The following is a 24,014-nucleotide window of genomic DNA, read 5'->3' on the forward strand; positions in this document are numbered from 1 at the left end:
ACAGTATATAGGGAATTAATAGATGAATGATGGCACAGTATATAGGTAATTAATAGATGAATGGTGGCACAGTATATGGGGAATTAATAGATGAATGGTGGCACAGTATATAGGGAATTAATAGATGAATGGTGGCACAGTATATAGGGAATTAATAGATGAATGATGGCACAGTATATAGGGAATTAATAGATCAATGGTGGCACAGTATATAGGGAATTAATAGATGAATGGTGGCACAGTATATAGGGAATTAATAGATGAATTTGAATGGTGGCACAGTATATAGTTCACTAATGATGGCACAGTATATAGGGAATTGATAGATGAATGGTGGCACAGTATATAGTTCATTAATGATGGCACAGTATATAGGAAATTAATAGATGAATGGTGGCACAGTATATAGTTCATTAATGATGGCAGAGTATATAGGGAATTAATAGATGTATGGTGGCACAGTATATAGGGAATTAATAGATGAATGGTGGCACAGTATATAAGGAATTAATAGATGAATGGTGGCACAGTATATAGGGAATTAATAGATGAATGGTGGCACAGTATATAGTTCATTAATGATGGCACAGTATATAGGAAAATTAATAGATGAATGGTGGCACAGTATATAGGGAATTAATAGAAGAATGGTGGCACAGTATATAGTTCATTAAGGGGGGTACGGTATATAATTAAAGGGAAACTGACAGGCTGTTTACTCGCACTAAACCCAATTCACTAGGTTACAGTGCAGGAGAAAGATAATGTTATACTTACTAAAATCGATCTACCCATTTTCTAGGTATTGCCCCACATTGCTAGTATGCAAATTCAGTCTTGTGCGCAATGGAGGCGGAGCTTCCCTGCCTCCATCCTGTATGCTGTGCTATGCCCGGCCGTCTTTTCATATTTATAATTCTTCGTTCTTACATCTTGTTTTTTTCTGCCAATTCTTGTATATTGTAGAATGTAAGTATATATTAGTGTGGTGTTCATCTCATTAGTGTAAGAACCAGAGCTGTGTGGAGATTCCTGCATAAGGTGGGTGCTGGGTGATGGGTGATTGGTGCTGGGTGATTGGTAATGGGTGCTGGGTGATTGGTGCTGGGTGATGGGTGCTGGGTGATTGGTGCTGGGTGATGGATGCTGGGTGCTGGGTGATTGGTGATGGGTGCTGGGTGATGGGTGCTGGGTGATTGATGCTGGGTGCTGGGTGATGGGTACTGGGTGATTGGTGCTGGGTGATGGGTGCTGGGTGATTGGTGCTGGGTGATTGGTAATGGGTGCTGGGTGATTGGTGCTGGGTGATGGGTGCTGGGTGATTGGTGATGGGTACTGGGTGATGGGTGCTGGGTGATTGGTGCTGGGTGATTGGTGCTGGGTGCTGGGTGATTGGTGCTGGGTGATGGGTGATTGGTGCTGGGTGATGGGTGCTGGGTGATTTATGCTGGATGCTGGGTGATTGGTGCTGGGTGATGGGTGCCGGGTGCTTGGTGATGGGTGATTGGTGCTGGGTGATGGGTAATTGGTGCTGGGTGATTGATGATGGGTGCTGGGTGATGGGTGATGTGTGCTGGGTGATTGGGGATGGGTGCTTGGTGATTGGTGATGGGTGCTGGGTGATTGGTGCTGGGTGATTGGTGCTGGGTGATGGGTGCTGGGTGATGGGTGATTGGTGATGGGTGCTGGGTGATTGGTGATGGGTGCTGGGTGATGGGTGATGGGTGCTGGGTGATGGGTGCTGGGTGCTGGGTGATGGGTGATGGGTGCTGGGTGATTGGTGCTGGGTGATTGGTGCTGGGTGATTGGTGCTGGGTGATGGGTGATGGGTGATGGGTGCTGGTTTATTGGTCCTGGGTGATTGGTGCTAAGTGATGGGTGCTGGGTGATTGGTGATGGGTTCTGTCATATAGAGGTCAGACCGGGGCATATAGGGGGAGATTTATTAAAACCTTTGCAGAGGAAAAGCCTTCTGCAAAACAATCTGATTGGTTGCTATGGGCGACTGCACCGCTCTTTCTCTGCACAGGTTTTGATAAATCTCCTCTATAATATAGTATATTATAGGGCAGCTGTCACATGTTTTCTGTAATTAAGACTGGTAGCACAGCCAAAGTGTATATACACATGGCAGACCTTCATAGAAACTGTTCTTGACTTTATTTTACAAAAACACCAACTTTTATGGGGGCTAGGAATGTCAAGGGGACCTGGCCGGAGTCCACTGTGTGCCTGGGCCGCAGCATATCTCCCCTGTGACGTCACTTTGCTTTCTGCAGAGCATTCCCATTAAGTCTGGCAGACGTTTTATACATTTTGAGAAGTGCCCTTTTTTATTTATTTATTTTTTTTTTTAACTTGATCCCCTGCCCTCCTAAATGTCTGTGCACATCCCTGACTGCCGGAGGTCCCTTACCTCAGGAATTGTGTTGTGTTAAGGTTTTTACAAACATTTTTTTTTTTATTAGAAGTGCCCTTTTTCTCTACTTGAGCCCCTGCCCCCCAAAATGTCTGTGCACGTCTCTGGTGGACAGCTCTGTCTGTAGTTTAGGGGAAAGATCAATGGGATGGGATGGCAGCAGGAATGGTCGGTGGAAGAACTACTAGGCAGTCTTCCATATATCCATTGTCCTGTCTGATAAAAAGCTATATCTCCATATGAACATTACAATGTGATTTTTTCTTTTTAAGGTGGAGCGACCACTTGGAACTAAAGGAGATGACACAGCCTTGAATGCAATAATGTTATATTGTACTGAATATGGAAGCAGAGATGTGGTAGCGACAATTACATCTACAATCGGACCGTAAGTCCATACATTTGTCTTATTAAGCAGATATTAAGAAGCCTCGGTCAGTCTGCCATGTCCTTAAGTGTGAAGAAGACCAGAGACTTAAAGGGTTATTCTGGCTTTATACATCTTATCCTCTATTCAAAGGATAGGGGATAAGATGTATGATCACAGGGGTCCCTCTGCTGGGGACCCCCGCAATCTCTGTGCAGCCCCCAGCATCCCGAGACGGGGATGGTACATCATGGCCCTCCATTCATGTCTATGAGAGGGGGAGTGATGGCTGTCACGCCCCTTCCCATAGACATGAATGGAGGGCGTGGTGTAACCTCACTAGGGGGCATGGCGCTCACAACCACTCCCATAGACATGAATGGAGGGGGTCGTGGCATGACATCACTAGGGGCGTTTCTGTGACGCCACATCCCCGTCTTGTAGGCAGAGCCTGGCAAAGAATGCTGCGGGCTGCACCAAGATTGCGGGGGTCCCCAGCAGTGGGACCCCTGCAATCATACATCTTATCCCCATCCTTTGGATAAGAGATAAGATATATAAAGCCAGAATATCCCTTTAAAGAGTACCTGTCATTAAACCATATTTTCTAAACTAACTCAGATTATATTCCTTAACTACTCCTAACACCCCTCCTGCCCTTAAAAAACTATTCCGAGCTTTAACCCCTTAACGACAATGGATGCTAATGTGCGTCATGGTGCCGTGGTACTTAACCCCTTAAAGGGGTACTCCGCCCCTAGACATCTTATCCCCTATCCAAAGGATAGAGGATAAGATGTCAGATCACCGGGGTCCCACTGCTGGTGACCCCGGGGATCGCTGCTGCAGCACCCCGCTATCATTACTGCACAGAGTGAGTTCGCTCTGTGCGTAATGACGGGCAATACAGGGGCCGGAGCATCGTTTCGTCACGGCTCCGCCCCTCGTGACGTCACAGCCCGCCCCCGTCAATACAAGTCTATGGGAAGGGGGCGTGGCGGTTGTCACGCCCCCTGCCATAGACTTGCATTAAGGGGATGGGCCGTGATGTCCTGAGGGGCGGAGCCATGACGTCACGCTGCTCCGTCCCCTGTATCGCCCGTAATTACGCACAGAGCGAACTCGGTCTGTGCAGTAATGATGGCGGGGTGCCGCAGTGGCGATCTCCGGGGTCCCCAGCAGCGGGACCGTGGCGATCTAACATCTTATCCCCTATCCTTTGGATAGGGGATAAGATGCCAGGGGCGGAGTACCCCTTTAAGGACCCAGCCAATTTTCACCTTAGGACCTGGCCATTTTTTGCACATCTGACCACTGGCACTTTGAGCATTAATAACTCGGAGATGCTTTTACCTTTCATCCTGATTCCGAGATTATTTTTTTCGTGACATATTCTACTTTATGTCAGTGGTAAAATTTCATCAATATTTGCATCATTTCTTGGTGAAAAATTCCAAAATTTGTTGAAAATTTTTTCAATTTTGCATTTCTTAAGTGGATTTGAAGGGCTTTCTTATTAGAAATACCCCATAAATTACACCATTATAAAAACTCCACCCCTCAAAGTATTCAAAATGACATTCAAAAAGTTTGTTAACCATTTAGGTGTTTCACAGGAATAGCAGCAAACTGAAGGAGAACATTTAAATTTGTAGCCCAATTTTTCTCAAGTAAGGGAACACCTCATATGTGTATGTCAAGTGCTCTGTGGGTGCACTAAAGGGCTCAGAAGGGAAGGAGCAGGATTTTGGAGAGTGAGTTTGTCTGAAATGGTTTTTGGGAGGCATGTCACATTTAAGAAGCCCCTATGGGGCCAGCAATGAAAAAAAAAAAAACACATGGCATAATATTTTGGAAACTATACCCCTCAAGGAACGTAACAAGGGGTACAGTGAGCCATAACACCTCATAGGTGTTTGAAGACTTTTTGTTAAAGTTGGATGTGTAAATTATGATTTAGTTTTTTTTCCCCACAAAAATGCTAGTTTTCCCCCAATTTTTTTATTTTTATGAGTAGTAATAGGAGAAAATGACCCCCAATATTTGTAACCCCATCTATTCTGAGTGTGGAAATACCCCATGTGTGGACTTTAAGTGCTCTGCTGGCGCACTACAATGCTCAGAAGAGAAGGAGTCACATTTGGCTTTTGGAAAGCAAATTTTGCTGAAATGGTTTTTGGGGGGCATGTGGCATTTAGGAAGCCCCTATGGTGCCAGAACAGCCCAAAAAAAAACCCGGCATACTATTTTGGAAACTACACCCCTCAAGGAACGTAACAAGGGGTACAGTGAGCCTTAACACCCCGTAGGTGTTTGACAAATTTCTGCTAAAGTTGGACGTGAAAATGTACAATTCGATTTTTATCACTAAAATGCTGGTGTTACCCAAAATTTTTCATTTTCACAAGGGGTAATAGGAGAAAAATCCTCCCAAAATTTGTAACCCCATTTCTTTGTAGCATGGAAATACCCCATATGTGGATGTAAAATGCTCTGCCGGCGAACTACAATGCTCAAAAGAGAAGCAGCGCCATTAACTTTTGGAGAGGGAATTTGATTGGAATAGAAGTCGGGGGCCATGTGCGTTTACAAAGCCACCCTTGGTTCCAGAACAATGGACCCCCCCCCCCCACATGTGATCCCATTTTGGAAACTACACTCCTCACAGGCTGTGCAAATGAAAACTTTAATTTTTCATTTTTACGGACCACTGTTCCATAAATATGTCAAACAGGCTCACTGTACCCCTTATTAAATTCTGTGAGGGGTTTCGTTTCCAAAATGGGGTCACATGTGGGGGCAGTCCATTGTTCTGCCACTGTGGGGACTTTGTAAACACACATGGCCTTCAATTTTGGACACATTCTCTCTCAAAAATTCCAATGGCGCCCCTTCTCTTCTGAGCATTGTAGTGCAGCCGCAGAGCACTCTACATCCACAAATGGGGTATGTTCTTACTCAGAAGAAATGGGGTTACAAATTTTGTGGGGCTTTTTTCCTATTCTCCCTTGTGAAAATGAAAAATTTAGGGTAACACCAGCATTTTAGTGAAAACATTTTTTTTTTCATTTTCACATCCAACTTTAACGAAAATTTGTCAAACACCTGTGCGGTGTTAAGGCTCACTATACCCCTTGTTACGTTCTGTGAGGGGTGTAGTTTCCAAAATGGGGTCACATGTGGGTATTTATTGCTTTGTGTTTATGTCAGAACCGCTGTAAAATCAGCCACCCCTGTGCAAATCACCAATTTAGACCTCGAATGTACATAGTGCCCTCTCACTCCTGAGCCTTGTTGTGCGCCTGCAGAGCACTTTACACCCTTATATGGGGTATTTCCATACTCAGGAGAAAGTGCGTTACAAATTTTGGGGTCTTTTTTTCCTTTTACCGCTTGTGAAAATTAAAACTATGGGGAAGCGCCAGCATGTTAGTGTAAAAAATGTAATCTAAACGCCCCCAAAATTTGTAACACATTTTCTCCTGAGTACGGAAATATGTGGCCCTAAACTGTTTCCTTGAAATACGACAGGGCTCCACAGTGAGAGAGCGCCATGCGCATTTGTGGCCTATTTTGGGGATTTGCATCCGCCGCCAAAATACCCTACGTCAGTGTTTCCCAAACAGGGTGTCTCCAGCTGTTGCAAAACTCCCAGCATGCCTTGACAGTCAGTGGTCATGCCTTGACAGTCAGGGTACATTCACACGATGGGGTTTTACAGTGAGTTTCTCGCTGGGAGTTTGAGCTGCGGCAAAAAATTTGCCGCATCTCAAACTTGCAGCAGAAAACTCGCTATAAACCCGCCCGTGTGAATGTACCCTGTATATTCACATGGGGGGGGGGGTGGGAACCTCCAGCTATTGCAAAACTACAACTCCCAACATGTACTGACAGACCATACATGCTGGGAGTAGTAGTTATGCAACAGCTGGAGGCACATTGGTTGCGCAACACTGAGAGTTTGTTACTTAGCTCAGTGTTTTGCAACCAGTGTGCCTCCAGCTGTTGCAAAACTAGAACTTCCAGCATATACAGTCTCTCAGTGCATGATGGGAGTAGTATTTTTGACACAGCTGGAGGCACACTGGTTGACAAACACTGAGTTAGGACACAAACTCTGTTTCACAACCAGTGCCTCCAGCTGTTGCAAAACTGCAACACTCAGCATGCATTGACAGACTCCCAGCATGCCCTTTGGTAGTCTGTGCATGCTGAGAGTTGTAGTCATGCAACAGCTGGATGCACACTTTTTCATAGAAAAAATGTGCCTCCAGCTGGTGCATAACTACAATCCTCAGCATGCACAGACTACCAAAGGGCATGCTGGGAGTTGTAGTTGGAACTCCAGCTGTTGCAAAACTACAACTCCCAGCATGCCCTTTGGCTGTGCATGCTGAGAGTTGTTGCTAAGCAACAGCAGGAGGGGAACAGGCCTCACCTCCTGCTGTATCCTGCCACCTGCACCGCCACCATCGCTGCTGCTGCCACCACTCCTGCCACCTGGACCGCCGGTGCCGCTCCTGAAATGACCCCAGCCGGACCAGGGAAAGGTAGGAGACCCCTGCCGGCCCGATCGCCACCCAGAAGGACAGTGAATGATCAGTCGTTCCCACCAATCAATCACGTGATCGTGAGGTGACACCCATACAGGTACGCCCTGGGTCCTTAACTACCAGGAAGCCATGGGTGTACCCATATGCCCTGGGTACTTAACCCCTTAATTTACCAGGACGTACATTTACATCCTATACATAACCGCGATTATTGGAGCAATGCTCGGGTCATGCGCGGCAGGTCCCGGCTGCTGATAGCAGCCAGGGACCTGCTGGTAATGGCAGACATCCGCGATCGCGCGGATATCCGCCATTAACCCCTCATATGCCGTGATCGATACAGAGACCCCCCACCCCATGTCGGCAATTGCAGAAAATCGCATGTCAATTCAGGCATGCAATTTTTCTGCTATTCCGGGCTGATCGGATCTCTGGTGAAAATAGGGATGATTGGAGCTGTCAGTGACAGCCCCGATCATCCTGAGGGATAGGAGCACGGTCGCAGTACTGCGATCTCCTCCTATCCCCTGCCATTGGTCAGAAATGAGTTCTGGCCAATGGCAGTGCACAACAGGGGGTTGCCATGGAAATCCCCCATCCTGCCCACCCCTGGATGTCGGGTAGAACAGGGGGAAAAGATGGAGGCCGGTACCTGTAAAGAAGATGTTGTGGGGACCTCCGATCGTCACTGTAGACTGCGGAGATCACGGCGCAGGTAGGGAAGCGACGGTGGGGGAGGGGAAGGAAAATTGCAGTAAACGATCTTTACTGTAACAACCACTAGGAAGACCGAACTGCAACTCCCAGCATGCCCAGACAGCCAAAGGCTGGGATTTGTAGTTTTGCAACATCTGGAGGGTCACAGTTTGCAGACCACTGTACAGTGGTGCCCAAACAGTAGCCCTCCAGATGTTGCCAAACTACAACTCTCAGCATGCCTGGACTGCCCAGGCATGCTGGGAGTTGTAGTTCTGTAACATCTGTCCCTTCAAATTTTGCAATTTTCATGAAATTTTTGAAAATTGCTGCTCTACTTTGAAGCCCTCTAATTTTTTCAAAAAGTAAAAATATGTCCATTTAATTATGCAAACATAAAGTAGACATATTGTATTTGAGAATAAAAATTTGGGGATTTTTCACCAAAAAAGGATGCAAGTAACGCCAAAAATTTACCACCAAAATAAAGTAGAATATGTAATGAAAAAACTATCTCAGAATCAGAATATTCGGTAAAAGCATCCCAGAGTTATTAATGCGTAAAGTGACGGTGGTCAGAATTGCGAAAAAGGGCTGTGTCCTTAAGGGGTTAACAAAAAGTCATCAAACACCTGTGAGGTGTTAAGGCTCACTGTACCCCTTGTTACATTCTTTGAGGGGTGTAGTTTCCAAAATAGTATGCCATGTGTTTTTTTTTTTTTTTTGCTGTGCTGGCACCATAGAGGCTTCCTAAATGCGACATGCCCCCCAAAAACCATTTCAGCAAAATTTGCTTTCAAAAAGCCAAATGTGTACTCCTTCTCTTCTGAGCATTGTAGTTCGCCCGCAGAGCATTTTACATCCTAACATGGGGTATTTCCATACTCAGAAGAGATGGGACTACAAATTTTGGGGGGCATTTTCTCCCATTAACTTTTGCAAAAATGGTAAATTTGGGAAAATAACTGCCCTTTAGTGAAATTTTTTTATATTTTTTATTTACACATCTGACTTTAAGGAAAAGTCATCAAACACCTGGGGTGTTAAGGCTCACTTGACCCCTTGTAACATGCTTTAAGGGGTGTAGTTTCCAAAACTGTATGCCATGTTTGGGGTTTTTCTGCTGTTCTTGCACCATAGGGGTTTCCTAAATGTGACATGCCCCCCAAAAACCATTTCAGCAAAATTCACTCTCCAAAATCCCATTGTTGCTCCTTCCCTACTGAACCCTCTACTACGCTTGCCGAACACTTGACATCCACAAATTAGGTATTTCCTTACTCAAGCGAAATTGGGTTACAAATTTTGAGGGACTTTTTCTCTTATTACCCCTTGCAAAAAGTAAAAAACGGGGTCTACAAGAACATGCGAGTGTAAAAAATGAAGATTTTGAATTTTCTCCTTCACTTTGCTGCAATTCCTGTGAAACACCTAAAGGGTTAACACACTTACTGAATGTCATTTTGAATACTTTGAGGGGTGCAGTTTTTATAATGGGGTCATTTATGTGGTATTTCTAATATGAAGGCCCTTCAAATCCACTTCAAAACTGAACTGGTCCCTGAAAAATTCAGATTTTGAAAATGTTGTGAAAAATCGGAAAAATGTTGTTGAACTTTGAAGCCCTCTGATGTCTTCCAAAAGTAAAAACATCTCAACTTTATGATGCAAACATAAAGTAGACATATTGTATTTGTGAATTGAAATATAATTTATTTGGAATGTCTGTTTTCCTTTCAAGAAGAGAGCTTCAAAGTTAGAAAAATGCAAAATGAAAACATTTTTAATCAAATTTTAGCATTTTTCACCAAGAACTTATGCAATTATTGATGAAAATTTACCACTAACATAAAGTAGAATTTGTCACGAAAAAAAAAATCTCGGAATCAGAATGGAAGGTAAAAGCATCCCAGAGTTATTAATGTTTAAAGTGACAGTGGTCACATGTGCATGTTACGCCGAGCGCTCCGGGTCCCTGCTCCTCCCCGTAGCGCTCGCGGCGTTCACCTCCATGCAGCGCCCCGTAGCGGGACGCGCCTGCCCGCGGCTCGCATCCCAATCCCCTCACCTGTCCCGTCCTCCGTCGGCTCAGTCCCGGCGCGCGCGGCACCGCTCCCTAGGGCGCGCGCACGCCGGTTCTCTGAGATTTAAAGGGCCAGTGCGCCAGTGATTGGCGCCTGGCCCAATCAGTATATTCACCTGTGTCCTCATTATAAAAGCCCACTTCCCCTTATTGGTATCGCCGGATCTTGTTGCCTCAGTGCCAGTGAAAGCGTTCTTGTGTATGTTCCAAGCCAGTGTTCCAGACCCTCTGCCGTTGCCCCTGACTACGATCCTTGCTGCCTGCCCTGACCTTCTGCTATGTCTGACCTTGCTCTTTCCTTATCCCTTGTACCGCGCCTGTCTCAGCCGTCAGCTGGGGTTGAGTCACTATCGGGTGGAACGACCTGGGGGTTACCTGCCGCTGCAAGTCCATCCCGCTTTGCGGCGGGCATTAGTGAAAACCAGTAACCCCTTAGACTCCGTTCCCCTGGTACGGCCCACGTCATCTGACACAGAGGATCCACCACCAGTATCCTCACTGCATACCCATCCGGATCCTGACAGTAGATCCGGCCATGGATTCCGCTGAGGTCCCGCTGCCAGTTGTCGCTGACCTAACCACGGTGGTCACCCAGCAATCTCAACAGATAGCGCAAAAAGGACAGCAGCTGACCCAATTGACCGTCATGCTGCAACAACTTCTGCCACAGCTTCAGCAACCATCTCCTCCGCCAGCTCCTGCACCTCCTCCACAGCGAGTGGCTGCTCCTAGCCTCCGCCTGTCCATGCCGGACAAATTTGATGGGGACTCTAAACTGTGCCGTGGTTTCCTGTCTCAATGTTCCCTACACTTGGAGATGATGTCGGACCAATTCCCCACAGAACGGTCTAAGGTGGCTTTCGTGGTTAGTCTCCTGTCTGGAAAGGCCTTGTCATGGGCCACTCTGCTCTGGGACCGCAATGATCCTGTCACTGCCACTGTCCAGTCCTTCTTCACTGAAGTTCGTAGTGTCTTCGAGGAGCCAGCCCGGGCCTCCTCTGCCGAGACTGCTTTGCTGAACCTAGTCCAAGGAAGTTCTTCCGTAGGCGAATACGCCATCCAGTTTCGTACCCTCGCCTCAGAATTATCCTGGAACAATGAGGCCCTCTGCGCGACCTTCAAGAAAGGCTTATCCAGCAACATCAAGGATGTACTGGCCGCAAGTGAAATTCCTTCTAACCTGTCTGAACTTATCCATTTGGCCACCAGCATCGACATGCGTTTCTTTGAAAGACGCCAGGAGCTCCAACAGGAAAAGGATCTTGTTCGCACCATGCGATTTTTCTCCCCGGCTCCTCTCTTCTCAAGTCCACAGCAATCTGTTCCTGTGCCTTCTGCCGAGGAGGGTATGCAAGTGGATCGGTCCCGCCTGACCCTACAAGAGAGGACTCGCCGCCGTAACAAGAATCTATGCCTGTTCTGTGCTAGTACCGAAAACTTCCTAAAAGACTGACCTATCCGCCCTCCGCGTCAGGAGAGACGCACTTCGTTTCTTCACAAAGGTGAGACAGCACTAGGTGTGAATTCTGCTTCTCCACGTCTTACTGTGCCTGTGCGGATTTCTCCTTCTGCTAACTCCTCCTTCTCAGCTGTGGCCTTCTTGGACTCCGGTTCTGCAGGAAATTTTATTTTGGCCTCTTTTGTTAATAGGTTCAACATCCCAGTGACCAGTCTCGGCAGACTGCTCTACATTTCTTCAGTCAACGGAGAAAAATTGGACTGCACTGTGCGTTACTGCACAGAACCCCTGCTTATGTGCATTGGACTGCATCACGAAAAAGTTTAATTTCTCGTCCTACCCAACTGCACCTCTGAAATCCTCCTCGGTCTGCCATGGCTCCAACGTCATTCTCCTACCCTTGACTGGACCACCGGGGAGATCAAGAGTTGGGGTTCATCTTGTCTCAAACATTGCCTCACATCTGCTCCCATTTGTCAAACCCCTGTGGCTCCACCTATAGCAGGTCTTCCCAAGGCCTACCAGGACTTTGCCGATGTTTTCTGTAAAAAACAAGCAGAGACTTTGCCACCTCATAGGCCTTATGACTGCCCTATTGACCTCCTTCCTGGTACTACTCCACCCCGGGGCAGGATCTACCCTCTGTCTGCCCCAGAGACTCAAGCCATGTCTGGCTATATCAAGGAAAATGTAAAGAGGGGATTCATTCGAAAGTCCTCATCCCCTGCTGGAGCAGGGTTCTTCTTTGTTTCTAAAAAAGACGGTACCCTACGGCCATGTATTGACTACCGCGGTTTAAATAAAATCAACATCAAAAAACGCTATCCCCTGCCTTTGATCTCTGAACTCTTTGACCATCTTTGTGGCGCCAACATTTTCACTAAATTGGACTTAAGAGGCGCATATAATCTTATTCGCATCAGGAAAGGGGATAAGTGGAAAACCCCATTCAATACCAGAGACGGACATTTCGAATATCTTGTTATGCCCTTTGGGCTCTGCAACGCTCCTGCAGTATTACAGGATTTCATTAAGGAAATATTTCGGGACTTGTTATATACCTGTGTTGTGGTTTACCTGGACGACATCTTGATTTTCTCCTCTAGTCTAGAGGAACACCGTCGTCATGTCCGCCTAGTGCTCCAGAGACTCCGCGAAAATCACCTGTATGCCAAAATGGAAAAATGTCTCTTTGAATGTGAATCTCTTCCTTTCCTAGGTTACCTAGTCTCTGGCCAAGGACTTCAAATGGACCCAGACAAACTGTCAGCGGTTTTAGATTGGCCACGCCCTTCTGGACTCCGTGCTATCCAACGCTTTCTGGGATTTGCCAACTACTTCGGACAGTTTATTCCCCATTTTTCCACCAATGTGGCCCCTATTGTGGCCCTGACCAGGAAGAATGCCAACCCTAAGTCATGGCCTCCCCAAGCAGATGAGGCCTTCAATTGCCTCAAAACTGCCTTCGCTTCTGCTCCAGTGCTGTCCAGACCTGATCCATCGAAACCTTTCTTGCTGGAAGTGGACGCCTCCTCAGTCGGAGCCAGAGCCGTACTTCTCAAAAAAAACTCTACCGAACGTAATATTACTTGTGGTTTCTTTTCTAAAACCTTCTCTCCGGCAGAAAAAAATTACTCCATTGGAGATCGTGAACTTCTAGCCATCAAGTTAGCACTGGAAGAATGGAGGCAACTTTTGGAGGGTTCCAAACACCCCATTGTCATTTACACTGACCACAAGAATCTCTCGTATCTCCAGTCTGCCCAGCGTCTGAATCCTCGCCAGGCTAGGTGGTCGTTGTTTTTTGCCCGCTTTAACTTCGAGATTCACTTTCGTCCTGCAGACAAAAACGTCAGGGCTGACGCCCTTTCACGTTCCTCTGATGCCACCGAATCTGAAGTTCCTCTGCAGCATATTGTACCTCCTGAGTGCCTGGTCTCCTCTGCTCCAGCTTCTATTGGACAAACTCCTCCTGGAAAGACCTTTGTCCCTCCACGCCAGCGCCTCAAGATCCTAAAATGGGGACATTCCTCTCACCTTGCTGGCCATGCTGGCATCATGAAGTCCATCCAGCTTATTTCTCATTTGTATTGGTGGCCTACACTGGAGGGTGACCTCACTGATTTCATTCGGGCCTGTACAGTTTGCGCCTTGGATAAGACCCCTCTCCAGAAGCCTGCTGGACTCCTCCTTCCTTTACCCGTTCCCGAGCAGCCATGGTCCCAAATTGCCATGGATTTTATTACGGATCTGCCTGTATCCCATGGCAACACCGTCATCTGGGTGGTCGTTGATCGTTTCTCCAAAATGGCACATTTCATTCCGCTTCCAGGTCTCCCTTCTGCGCCACAATTGGCGAAGCAATTTTTTCTGCATATTTTTCGCCTTCACGGGCTACCCACGCATATCGTCTCGGATAGAGGCGTGCAATTTGTGTCGAAATTTTAGAGAGCTCTCTGTAACCAATTAAAAATCAAATTAAATTTCTCGTCCTCCTATCACCCCCAATCCAATGGACAAGTAGAGAGAGTAAACCAGATTCTTGGTGACTATTTGCAACATTTTGTCTCCTCCCGCCAAGACGATTGGGTTGACCTTCTACCCTGGGCTGAATTCTCGTACAATTTAAAATATTCAGAATCCTCTGCCAAATCCCCGTTCTTTGTGGTGTACGGCCGTCACCCTCTGCCCCCCCCCCCCACCCTCCCCATTCCGGGACTTCTCTGTTATCTGGAAGGAGACTCAAAAGTCGCTCCTAGTGGCCTCGTCTCGTATGAAGAGACATGCCGATAAGAAGAGAAGAACTCCTCCTGTCTTCGCTCCTGGGGACAAAGTGTGGCTTTCTGCCAAGTATATCCGCTTCCGCGTTCCCAGATATAAGCTGGGTCCACGTTACCTTGGGCCATTTAAAATCAAGAGTCAAATCAATCCTGTCTACTACAAACTTCTTCTTCCCCCTTCTCTCCGTATTCCTAACTCCTTTCATGTTTCACTTCTGAAACCTCTCGTTCTTAACCGCTTCTCCCCCAAGGTTGTCGCTCCAGCTCCTGTCTCTGGCTCCTCTGATGTCTTCGCTGTAAAGGAAATCCTTGCTTCCAAAGTGGTCAGAGGTAAAAAAAAAAAAATTCTCGTAGATTGGGAGAATTGTGGCCCGAAGAGAGGTCTTGGGAACCCGAGGATAATATCCTCGACAAGGAGCTCATTCACAGGTTCCTGGGCTCCAAAAAGAGGGGGAGACCCAAGGGGGGGGGGTACTGTTAAGCCGAGCGCTCCGGGTCCCTGCTCCTCCCCGGAGCCCTCGCGGCGTTCACCTCCATGCAGCGCCCCGGTCAGACCCACTGACCGGGAGCGCTGCAGTAGTGTCACCGGCGGGGATGCGACCCGCGTAGCGGGACGCGCCTGCCCGCGGCTCGCATCCCAATCCCCTCACCTGTCCCGTCCTCCGTCGGCTCAGTCCCGGCCCGCCCGGCCCAGCTCCCTGGGGCGTGCGTGCGCCGGCTCTCTGAGATTTAAAGGGCCAGTGTGCCATTGATTGACGCCTGGCCCAATCAGTATATTCACCTGTGTCCTCATTATAAAAGCCCACTTCCCCTTCCTGGTATCGCCGGATCTTGTTGCCTCAGTGCCAGTGAAAGCGTTCTTGTGTATGTTCCAAGCCAGTGTTCCAGACCCTCTGCCGTTGCCCCTGACTACAATCCTTGCTGCCTGCCCTGACCTACTGCTACGTCCGACCTTGCTCTTGCCTTATCCCTTGTACCGCGCCTGTCTCAGCCGTCAGCTGGGGTTGAGTCGCTATCGGGTGGAATGACCTGGGGGTTACCTGCCGCTGCAAGTCCATCCCGCTTTGCGGCGGGCTCTAGTGAAAACCAGTAACCCCTTAGACTCCCCTGGTACGGCCCACGTCATCACCCCACTGACACAGAGGATCCACCACCAGTATCCTCACTGCATACCCATCCGGATCCTGACAGTGCAAAAATTGTCTGGGTCCTTAAGGTATAAATGGGCTGGTCCTACACTGAAAATTGTCTAGGTCCTTAACCTGTTAAGGACCCATGACGTACCGGTACGTCATGAGTCCGCTCCCGTTCTATAACGCGGGGCCGCGGCATGGCCCCACGTCATAGCGGGTCGGGCCCAGCCTCTAACAGAGGCCGGGACCCGTGGCTAATAGCGTGCAGCACTCTATTAACCCTAGATGCGGCGTTCAAAGTTGATCGCCGCATCTAAAGTGAAACTAAAACTTTGCCGGTTTGCTCAGGGAGCTGTTCGGGATCGCTGTGGCGAAATCGCGGCATCCCGAACAGCTTACAGGACAGCCTGAGGGTCCCTACCTGCCTGCATGCTGTCCAATCGCTGAATGGCTGCTCAGTGCCTGAGATCCAGGCATGAGCAGTCAAGAGGCAGAATCACCGATCAGTGGTTTCCTATCCCTATGGGATAACAATGATCAATGTAAAAGATCAGTGTGTGCAGTGCTATAGGTCCCTATGGGAGCTATAACATTGCAAAAAAAAAGTGCAAAAAAATGAATAAAGATCATTTAACCCCTTCCCTAATAAAAGTTTGAATCATATGGATTTTTTATGTGCAAAATTGAAAGAGTTATGATTTTTTTTTTAAAGGTAAGGAGGAAAAAACTAAAATGCAAAAACAAAAAACCCTGGATCGTTAAGGGTAGAGATGAGCAAACTTTTAAAAAATTAGTTTTGACCGATTCGCCGAATTTTCCGAAAAAGCTTGTTTTGATCCAAATTTTTTTGCGGCGAATCTATATTAAAAAAGGCTATTTCTAGCCTACATACAGCCTCTATAGGGGTATAGAATGCATAATCCTAAAATGCATATGGAGTGTGCTGGGGTAGTGAAATAATACTGTTATTCAGAATAGCATGCAGATTACCGGCATCGCTCTTAGAATCACTGCCGTACAGCAGCACAATGACAGAGCCTGGTGGTGGCATCAGTGTCAGGAGACCATATAGTGACTGAATAACATAGCGTGAAGGTGTTGGCAGCATGAGGAGACCATTTAGTGGCTGAATGGCACAGCGTGGAGGTGTTGGCAGCATGAGGAGACCATATAGAGGATGAATGGCACAGCGTGGAGGTGTTGGCAGCATGAGGAGACCATATAGTGGATGAATGACACAGCGTGGAGGTGTTGGCAGCATGAGGACACCATATAGTGGATGAATGGCACAGCGTGGAGGTGTTGGCAGCATGAGGAGACCATATAGTGGCTGAATGACACAGCGTGGAGGTGTTGGCAGCATGAGTAGGCACTAGGCCTTTACAATCCCTAAGATTAAAAGATGAATTTAAAAATTTAAACCGAAGATTTGGGATAGCGGGTGCTACCTATGAGAAAATTTTAAATTCCCAGACCCAGGCCCAACAGCGGCATCAGTAACCCATATATTGCCCGAATGACACAGCCTGGAGTTGGCTGATGCAGGAGTACACAGCAGGGCTTCACAATCCCTAAGAAAAAAAAATTAACATTTTTGAAGAAGATTTTGGATAGCGGGTGCTACCTATGAGAAAATTTGAAATTCCCAGACCCAGGCCCAGCAGCGGCATCAGTAAACCATATATTGCCTGAATGACACAGCCTGGAGTGTGCTGATGCATGAGGAGACCATTGAAATGTCTGATTTTTTTATTTGAAATTTAAATCAAAGTTTGAGTGTCCCACAACACATCGTGTGGGTACAAAGGACCAAATAAAAAAAGCCCCCACAGGGCTCATGTGGCCGGGAAATGTAGGCGCAACGTCTCCATTGCCCTGACCAGCCATTGTTTCCAAGACTTTTACCAAGGCAAACCATGTGAAGAACAGCGTGACACCGCCGTGCCCTGCACACATGGTATGCTGAAGGGCAACTGAGACTGTCCGGGCAGTGAAGGCTTAGGACACAGTGGAGGATGTGGAGGCGGAGTCGCACACTGTCACAGGACCAACGGGCTGACAGAGTGGAGCACGAAGCAGCATGAGTACACAAGAGGGGTTCACAACCCCTAAAATTAAAAGGTGAACTTTGAAATCTCTATTCAAGATGCATGTTAGATAGTGCTACCATCCAAAAATTTTAAGGGGTTCTCCGCCCCTTGACATCTTATCCCCTATCCAAAGGATAGGGGATAAGATGTCAGATCACCGCGGTCCCGCTGCTGGGGAGCCCTGGGATCCCCGCTGCGTCACCGCGCTCTCATTACAGCACAGAGCGAGTTCGCTCTGTGCCTAATGACGGGCGATACGGGGGACGGAGCAGCGTGATGTCATGGCTCTGCCCCTCGTGACATCATGGCCCATCCCCTTAATGCAAGTCTATGGGAGGGGGTGTGACGACCGCCACACCCCCTCCCATAGACTTGTATTGAAAGGGGCGGGCCATGATGTCACGAGGGGCGGAGCCATGGTATAACGATGCTCCGGCTCCTGTATCGCCCATCATTACGTGCAAAGCGAACTCGCTCTGTGCTGTAATGAGAGCGTGGTGCCGCAGCGGGGATCCCAGGGCTCCCCAGCAGAGATACCGCGGCGATCTGACATCTTATCCCCTATCCTTTGGATAGGGGATAAGATGTCTAGGGGCGGAGTACCCCTTTAAGGCCCAAGCCCAGAAGCATCAGTAAGCCAAGTAATTCCTGAAAGACACAGGAAATTTCAATTAAGCTAGTGCTAAATATCACAAAATTTATGGGCCAAGGCCAGAAGCAGCATTAAGTAAATTAGTTCCGGATCAAAACTGTCAGGAAAAGGCATCTGCAGTACACCGGGGGATTTAATAATCAATAAGATTGAAATATCAATTAATTCAAGGATTTTAATTATTTAACTCAAGATCACCTGATAGCAGATTCTAGACTATACGGTGTCTGAATGCCACATCCTTGAGGTGGCTGAAGCAATGGGAAGCCATTATGGCTCACACACATAGGATATAGGTACATCCAAAGAATCAAAAAGTAATTAATTCGAGGATTTTAATTATTTAACTCAAGATCCCCTGATAGCAGATTCTAGACTATACAGTGTCTGAATGCCACATCCTTGAGGTGGTTGAAGCAATGGGAAGCCATTATGGCTCACACACATAGGAAATAGGTCCATCCAAAGAAGCAAAAAGTAAAGGCTTCGAGGACTTTAATTATTTAACTTGAGATCACCAGATAGCAGATTCTATCTCAGAAATTCAGACAGACACTCCAATTTTAATAGAAAGTAAAAATGACAACCTTTAGACACTTTCATTAAAAGTGGATAACAGTGTTGAGTCACATGACACAGCAGTCAGCTGTAGCCCAGTTCCATCAAATAAAGGCTTGCACAAAATTGAGATTCCCACAATAAATAGACTGAATAAAAAAGTTAACTTCAGTGTTTATTAAAAGGTGTACTAAAATAATTCAATCGTTCTCTCAGTCAGAAGAAAATATTAAAGTTGTTTTAGGTATGTTGTCTGACAAAATACCTTTGTGTTTGAACAAGTGCATATCCAAGAATCCAGATGACTCTATAATGCATGACGGTGGTCCACAAAAAGACATTCTTCTCTAAAGTAATGTGTTCTGACATAAAGAAGCAGAGTTCATCCCTCACCGTGTTATTTTGGGAAAATGTTAATTAAAAAATCACACACAACAAGCTTTCTATGGTGGCACGGTTTGTACTTTGGAAAATTCAAGATTACTTCCAAGAAAATTATCAGAAAATGTGAAAAACAGAACCCAAGAGGGTTTAATAACCCCATACATTGCACCATAAATTTTGAAATTCAAATTAAGCATGTATGTATCTAGTTCAAAAATCCAAAACTGTAAGGCCCAAGCCCAGAAGCATCAGTAATCCAAGTAGTTCCTGAAAGACACAGTCAAGAAAAGGCCTCAGCAGTACACAAGTGTCAGGATTCAGCAGGCTAGAGGTGGATCCTCTCTGCCAGAGAGGGATTGGCGTGGACCGTGCCGGCGGACCGGTTCTAAGTTGCTACTGGTATTCACCAGATCCTGCCGCAAAGCGGGATGGTCTTGCAGCGGCGGTAGCAACCAGGTCGTATCCACCGGCAATGGCTCAACCTCTCTGACTGCTGAGATAGGCGCGGTACAAGGGATTAGGCAAGAGCAAGGTCGGACGTAGCAGAAGGTCAGGGCAGGCAGCAAGGATCGTAGTCAGGGGCAACGGCAAGAGGTCTGGAACACTGGCTTGGGATACAAAAGGAACGCTTTCACTGGCACAATGGCAACAAGATCCGGCAAGGAAGTGAAGTAGAAGTGAGGTATTATAGGGAAGTGCACAGGTGAACACACTAATTAAAACCATGCGCCAATCAGTGGCACACTGGCCCTTTAAATCGCAGAGAGCCGGCGCGCGCGCGCCCTAGGGAGCGGGGCCGCGCGCGCCGGCACAGCACAGACGGGGAACGAGTCTGGTAAATGGGTCAGGATGCGCATCGCGAGCGGGCGAGTCCCTCATCGCGAATCGCATCCCGGCTAGGGACATTATCGCAGAGCTCCCGGTCAGTGGGTCTGACTGGGGCGCTGCGAACAGGAGAATGCTGCGAGCGCTCCGGGGAGGAGCGGGGACCCGGAGCGCTCGGCGTAACAACAAGAAGATTTCATAACACCTAAGATTGAAAGATCAATGTTGAAATCTCAATTAAGCATGTATGTAAGCTAGTGCAAAACATCCAAATTTAATGCCAAAGCCCAGAAGCATCAATAAGCCAAGTAGTTCCTGAAACACACAGTCAGGAGCAGGCATCAGCAGTACACAAGAGGGTTTCATAACCCCTTACATTGAAAGATCAAAGTTCAAATTTCTATTAAGCATGTATTTATCTCGTGCTAAACATTCAAAAATGTAAGGCCCAAGCCCAGAAGCATCAGTAAGCCACGTCATTCCTGAAAGACATAGGAGCAGGCATCAGCAGTACACCCGAGGGTTTCATAACCCCTTTACATTGCAAGATCAATGTTGAAATTTGCATTAAGCATGTATTTAGCTACTGCTAAACATTTTAAAATTAAAGGCCCAAGGTCCGAATAATCAGTGAGGCAAGTAGTTCCTGAAAGAGACACAGGAGGAGTCAGGAGCAGGCATTCGCAGTACCAAAGAGGGTTTCATAATGCCTTACATTTAACCCCTTTTTCAGTTTTTGCATTTTTGTTTTTTCCTCCTTACCTTTAAAAAATCGTAACCTTTCAATTTTCCACCAAAAAATCCATATTATGGCTTATTTTTTGCGTCACCAATTCTACTTTGCAGTGACATTAGTCATTTTACCCAAAAAATTCACCTCAAAATGGAAAAAAAAATCATTGTGCGACAAAATCAAAGAAAAACGCCATTTTGTAACTTTTGGAGGCTTCCGTTTCTACACAGTACATTTTCCGGTAAAAATGACACCTTATCTTTATTCTGTAGGTCCATACGGTTAAATTGATGGACCGGGTCCCTCCCGGTGTCATGCAAGCTGTTCGGGATGCCGCGATTTCACCGCGGCGGTCCCGAACAGCCCGGCTGAGCAGCCAGGTTACTTTCACTTTCTCTTCAGATGTGGCGGTCAGCTTTGATCGCTGCGTCTGAAGGGTTAAAATGGGGCTTCACTGCGATCGGTGATGTCCTGTATTAGCCATGGGTCCCGGCCGTGGAAAGCTGCTGGGACCGCCGCGATATGACGCTGGGTCACCGCGTGACCCCGCGGCGTATCGCGGAAGACGGCGGAGGACGTTAATACACATCCTGCGTCGTTAAGGGGTTAAAGATCAATGTTGAAATTCACACTAAGAATGTATTTAGCTACTGCTAAACATCCAAAAATTAAAGGCCCAAGGCCCGAAGCATCCGTGAGGCAAGTAGTTCCTGAAAAACACAGGATGAGTCAGGAGCAGGCATTCGCAGTACCCAAGAGGGTTTCATAACCCTAATTGATAACCCAAGAGGGTTTCATAACCATAATTTTGAAGTGTTGGTGTAGCAGCATGGTCAATCTACTCTAAGGCATCTGGCATTGGTGGCTGGAAATCCTGGCTGATCCATCCCTGATTCATCATCACAAAGGTCAGTCTCTCCACATTTTTCGTGGACAGACGAGTTCGCCTTGGGGTGACTATGGCCCCGGCCGCACTAAACACCCACTCTGATGCCACACTACTGGCTGGGCAGGACAGCTTTTCCAGGGCAAACTCTGCTAGTTTCGGCCATAAATCAAGTTTGGCTACCCAGAAGTCCAGCAGATCTTTAATGTTTGTTGGCATGGCCATGTCAAGGTATGCCACCACCTGCTGGTTCAGGTCCTGCTTCATGTCTACCTGCTGCTGATGAGTTGCTTCACTATGCAGGTGAAGAAAGCTACTCATCAGCGACTGTAGACATGCTGCTGATGGAACTGGTACTGCTCCTGCCATGCCTCCCCTCCCCAGCAGCCATGGCAGTGGAAGGTGAGTGCAGAGGGCCCCAAGAGTCAGACCTGCGAGTGGATGGATCATGTCGCCGATAGGCATCGGCCAACTGACTACGTTGGATCTCTCTTTAGTAGGTCAGTTTGTCCTCCCTCTCAGTGGGTGTAAAAAAGGCCCCCATTCTGGGACGGTAGCGAGGGTCCAAAAAGGTGGAGAGCCAGAAGTCATCCCGCTGACGAATTTTGACAATTCGGGGGTCACTTCGCAAGCAACTGAGCCTGCATCGTGCCATTTGCGCCAGTGACTCGGAGGGACTACGTGCCTCCATCTCCACTGCATACTGCCACAGTGTGTCTGGGTCCTCTGTCTTGCCTTCGTCATAACCCTCTAGCTCCTCTGGCTGCTCCTGCTCCTCCTCTCCTGTCCAATGACTAAAAACACCGGCCATCTCATCCAACCTAAACTATGCTCCACTCTGCCCCTCATCTTCTCATCCGTTCATGAAAGCAAACCATGTGAAAAACAGCTTGACACCGCCGTTCCCCACACACATGGTACGATGAAGGGCCACCGAGATTTGTACGTGCAGTGGAGGCTGAGGACACGGTGGAGGATGAGGAGGCGGAGTCGCACACTGTCACAGGACCAACTGCCTGAGAGTGAGAGCATGGAGGTGGAAGTGGTGTGACCTGTCCAAGTTGCTGTTTTGGCTGTGCAGGAACCACATTTACCCAGTGGGCCGTAAAAGACAATTATTGTCCCTGCCCGTAGTTACAGCTCCACACGTCGGCGCTACCGTGCACTTTTGAACACACCGACAGGCTCAAGGACTGGCCCACCTTCTCTTGTACAAACTTATGCAGGGCTGGTACTGCCTTATTCGCAAAGAAATGACAGCTTGGGACTCTCCACCTCGCTTTGGCACAAGCCATCAATTCTCTGAAAGGTGCAGAGTCGACCACTTGAAAAGGGAGGGCTGCAACACCAGCAACTTGGACAGGAGCACATTCAACTTCTGCGCCGTTGGATGAGTGGGCGCATACTGTTGTCTCTTGGACATGGCTTCGCAGATGGATTGTTGAAGGATTGGCTGACTAAAAGTGGGAGAAGCAGGAGCATCTGGAGCGACAGAAGGAGGGTTTGACACACAGCTCCTTTCGGCTGAGGTGGTGGAGCCTTGGCTGGATGAAGGAGGGAGCGGATGGCCACTGGGTGATGCAGCAGGCTGGACCACTACATCGGAGCCAGGGTTCTCCCAGGCCGCTTTATGGTGGCGAAGCATGTGTTGACGCAGGGCCGTGGTGCCAACATTGGGACCCTGGCCACTCTTCTCCTTCTGCCGACATATCTTGCATGTGGCTACGTGAACCTCCTCCAGATGCCTGATGAAAAACTTCCCCACCGGCGAGTAGCTGATTTTCCCACCTACAGTCCGCACTAATTGGCTGCTACTGGCGCCATCTCCAGGAACCCCTGTTCCACTACCTCCCTGAAAGGTAGGCTGCCGCGAAGCAGGTGGTCTCCCCGGGCACGTTTGGCTCCAAAATTTCCACTCCTGCCACCACGCTGACTGCTAATCGTGCTACCGCCTTGCTGGCTCAGCTGCTGCCTCAAGGGCAACCTGCAACTCTCTTCTCCTGATGATGATGAAGCCCCTTCTGCACCCGGCTCCCAATTGCAATCGGCTTCATCATCATCAACAGATGTCTGCATGTCACTGATGTCCTCCTCAGATTCCCCAACAGTGTCTGCTGCAGGACCCTGAACCCTGGCAACACCGCCTCCCACGTCACTCTCCGCATCACAACTTGGCCGCCTAGTGCAGCAAGCGGCGCATGTCTCCTCCCCTTCTTGGCTGGGCAGTAGCTGCTGGCTGTCCTCTAATAGATTGTCCTCAGTGAATAGTGTTGCTGAACCTACAGCCAGTGGCGTCGCCAGGGGGGGGCCAGAGGGGGCCATGGCCCCCCCTAGATCAGGCCGTGCCCCCCCTTGGGCCCCCCCAATTTAAAATTAATAGGGATGTCCTGATACAT

At 47.9% G+C, this 24,014-nt stretch overlaps 1 protein-coding gene across 1 annotated transcript in view; it reads left to right on the plus strand.

The window, feature by feature from the left end:
* LOC130367251 (vitelline membrane outer layer protein 1 homolog) overlaps window positions 1-24,014 on the plus strand; it is a 94,943-nt gene that overhangs the window by 51,612 nt on the left and 19,317 nt on the right. Inside the window, exon 3 of the mRNA XM_056569656.1 lies at window positions 2,692-2,807. Coding sequence (XP_056425631.1) covers window positions 2,692-2,807 — 116 coding nt within the window. The remainder of the gene's footprint in view (window positions 1-2,691; window positions 2,808-24,014) is intronic.

The sequence above is a fragment of the Hyla sarda genome, chromosome 4, assembly GCF_029499605.1.
Source record: "Hyla sarda isolate aHylSar1 chromosome 4, aHylSar1.hap1, whole genome shotgun sequence".
Taxonomy (NCBI): Eukaryota; Metazoa; Chordata; class Amphibia; order Anura; family Hylidae; genus Hyla; species Hyla sarda.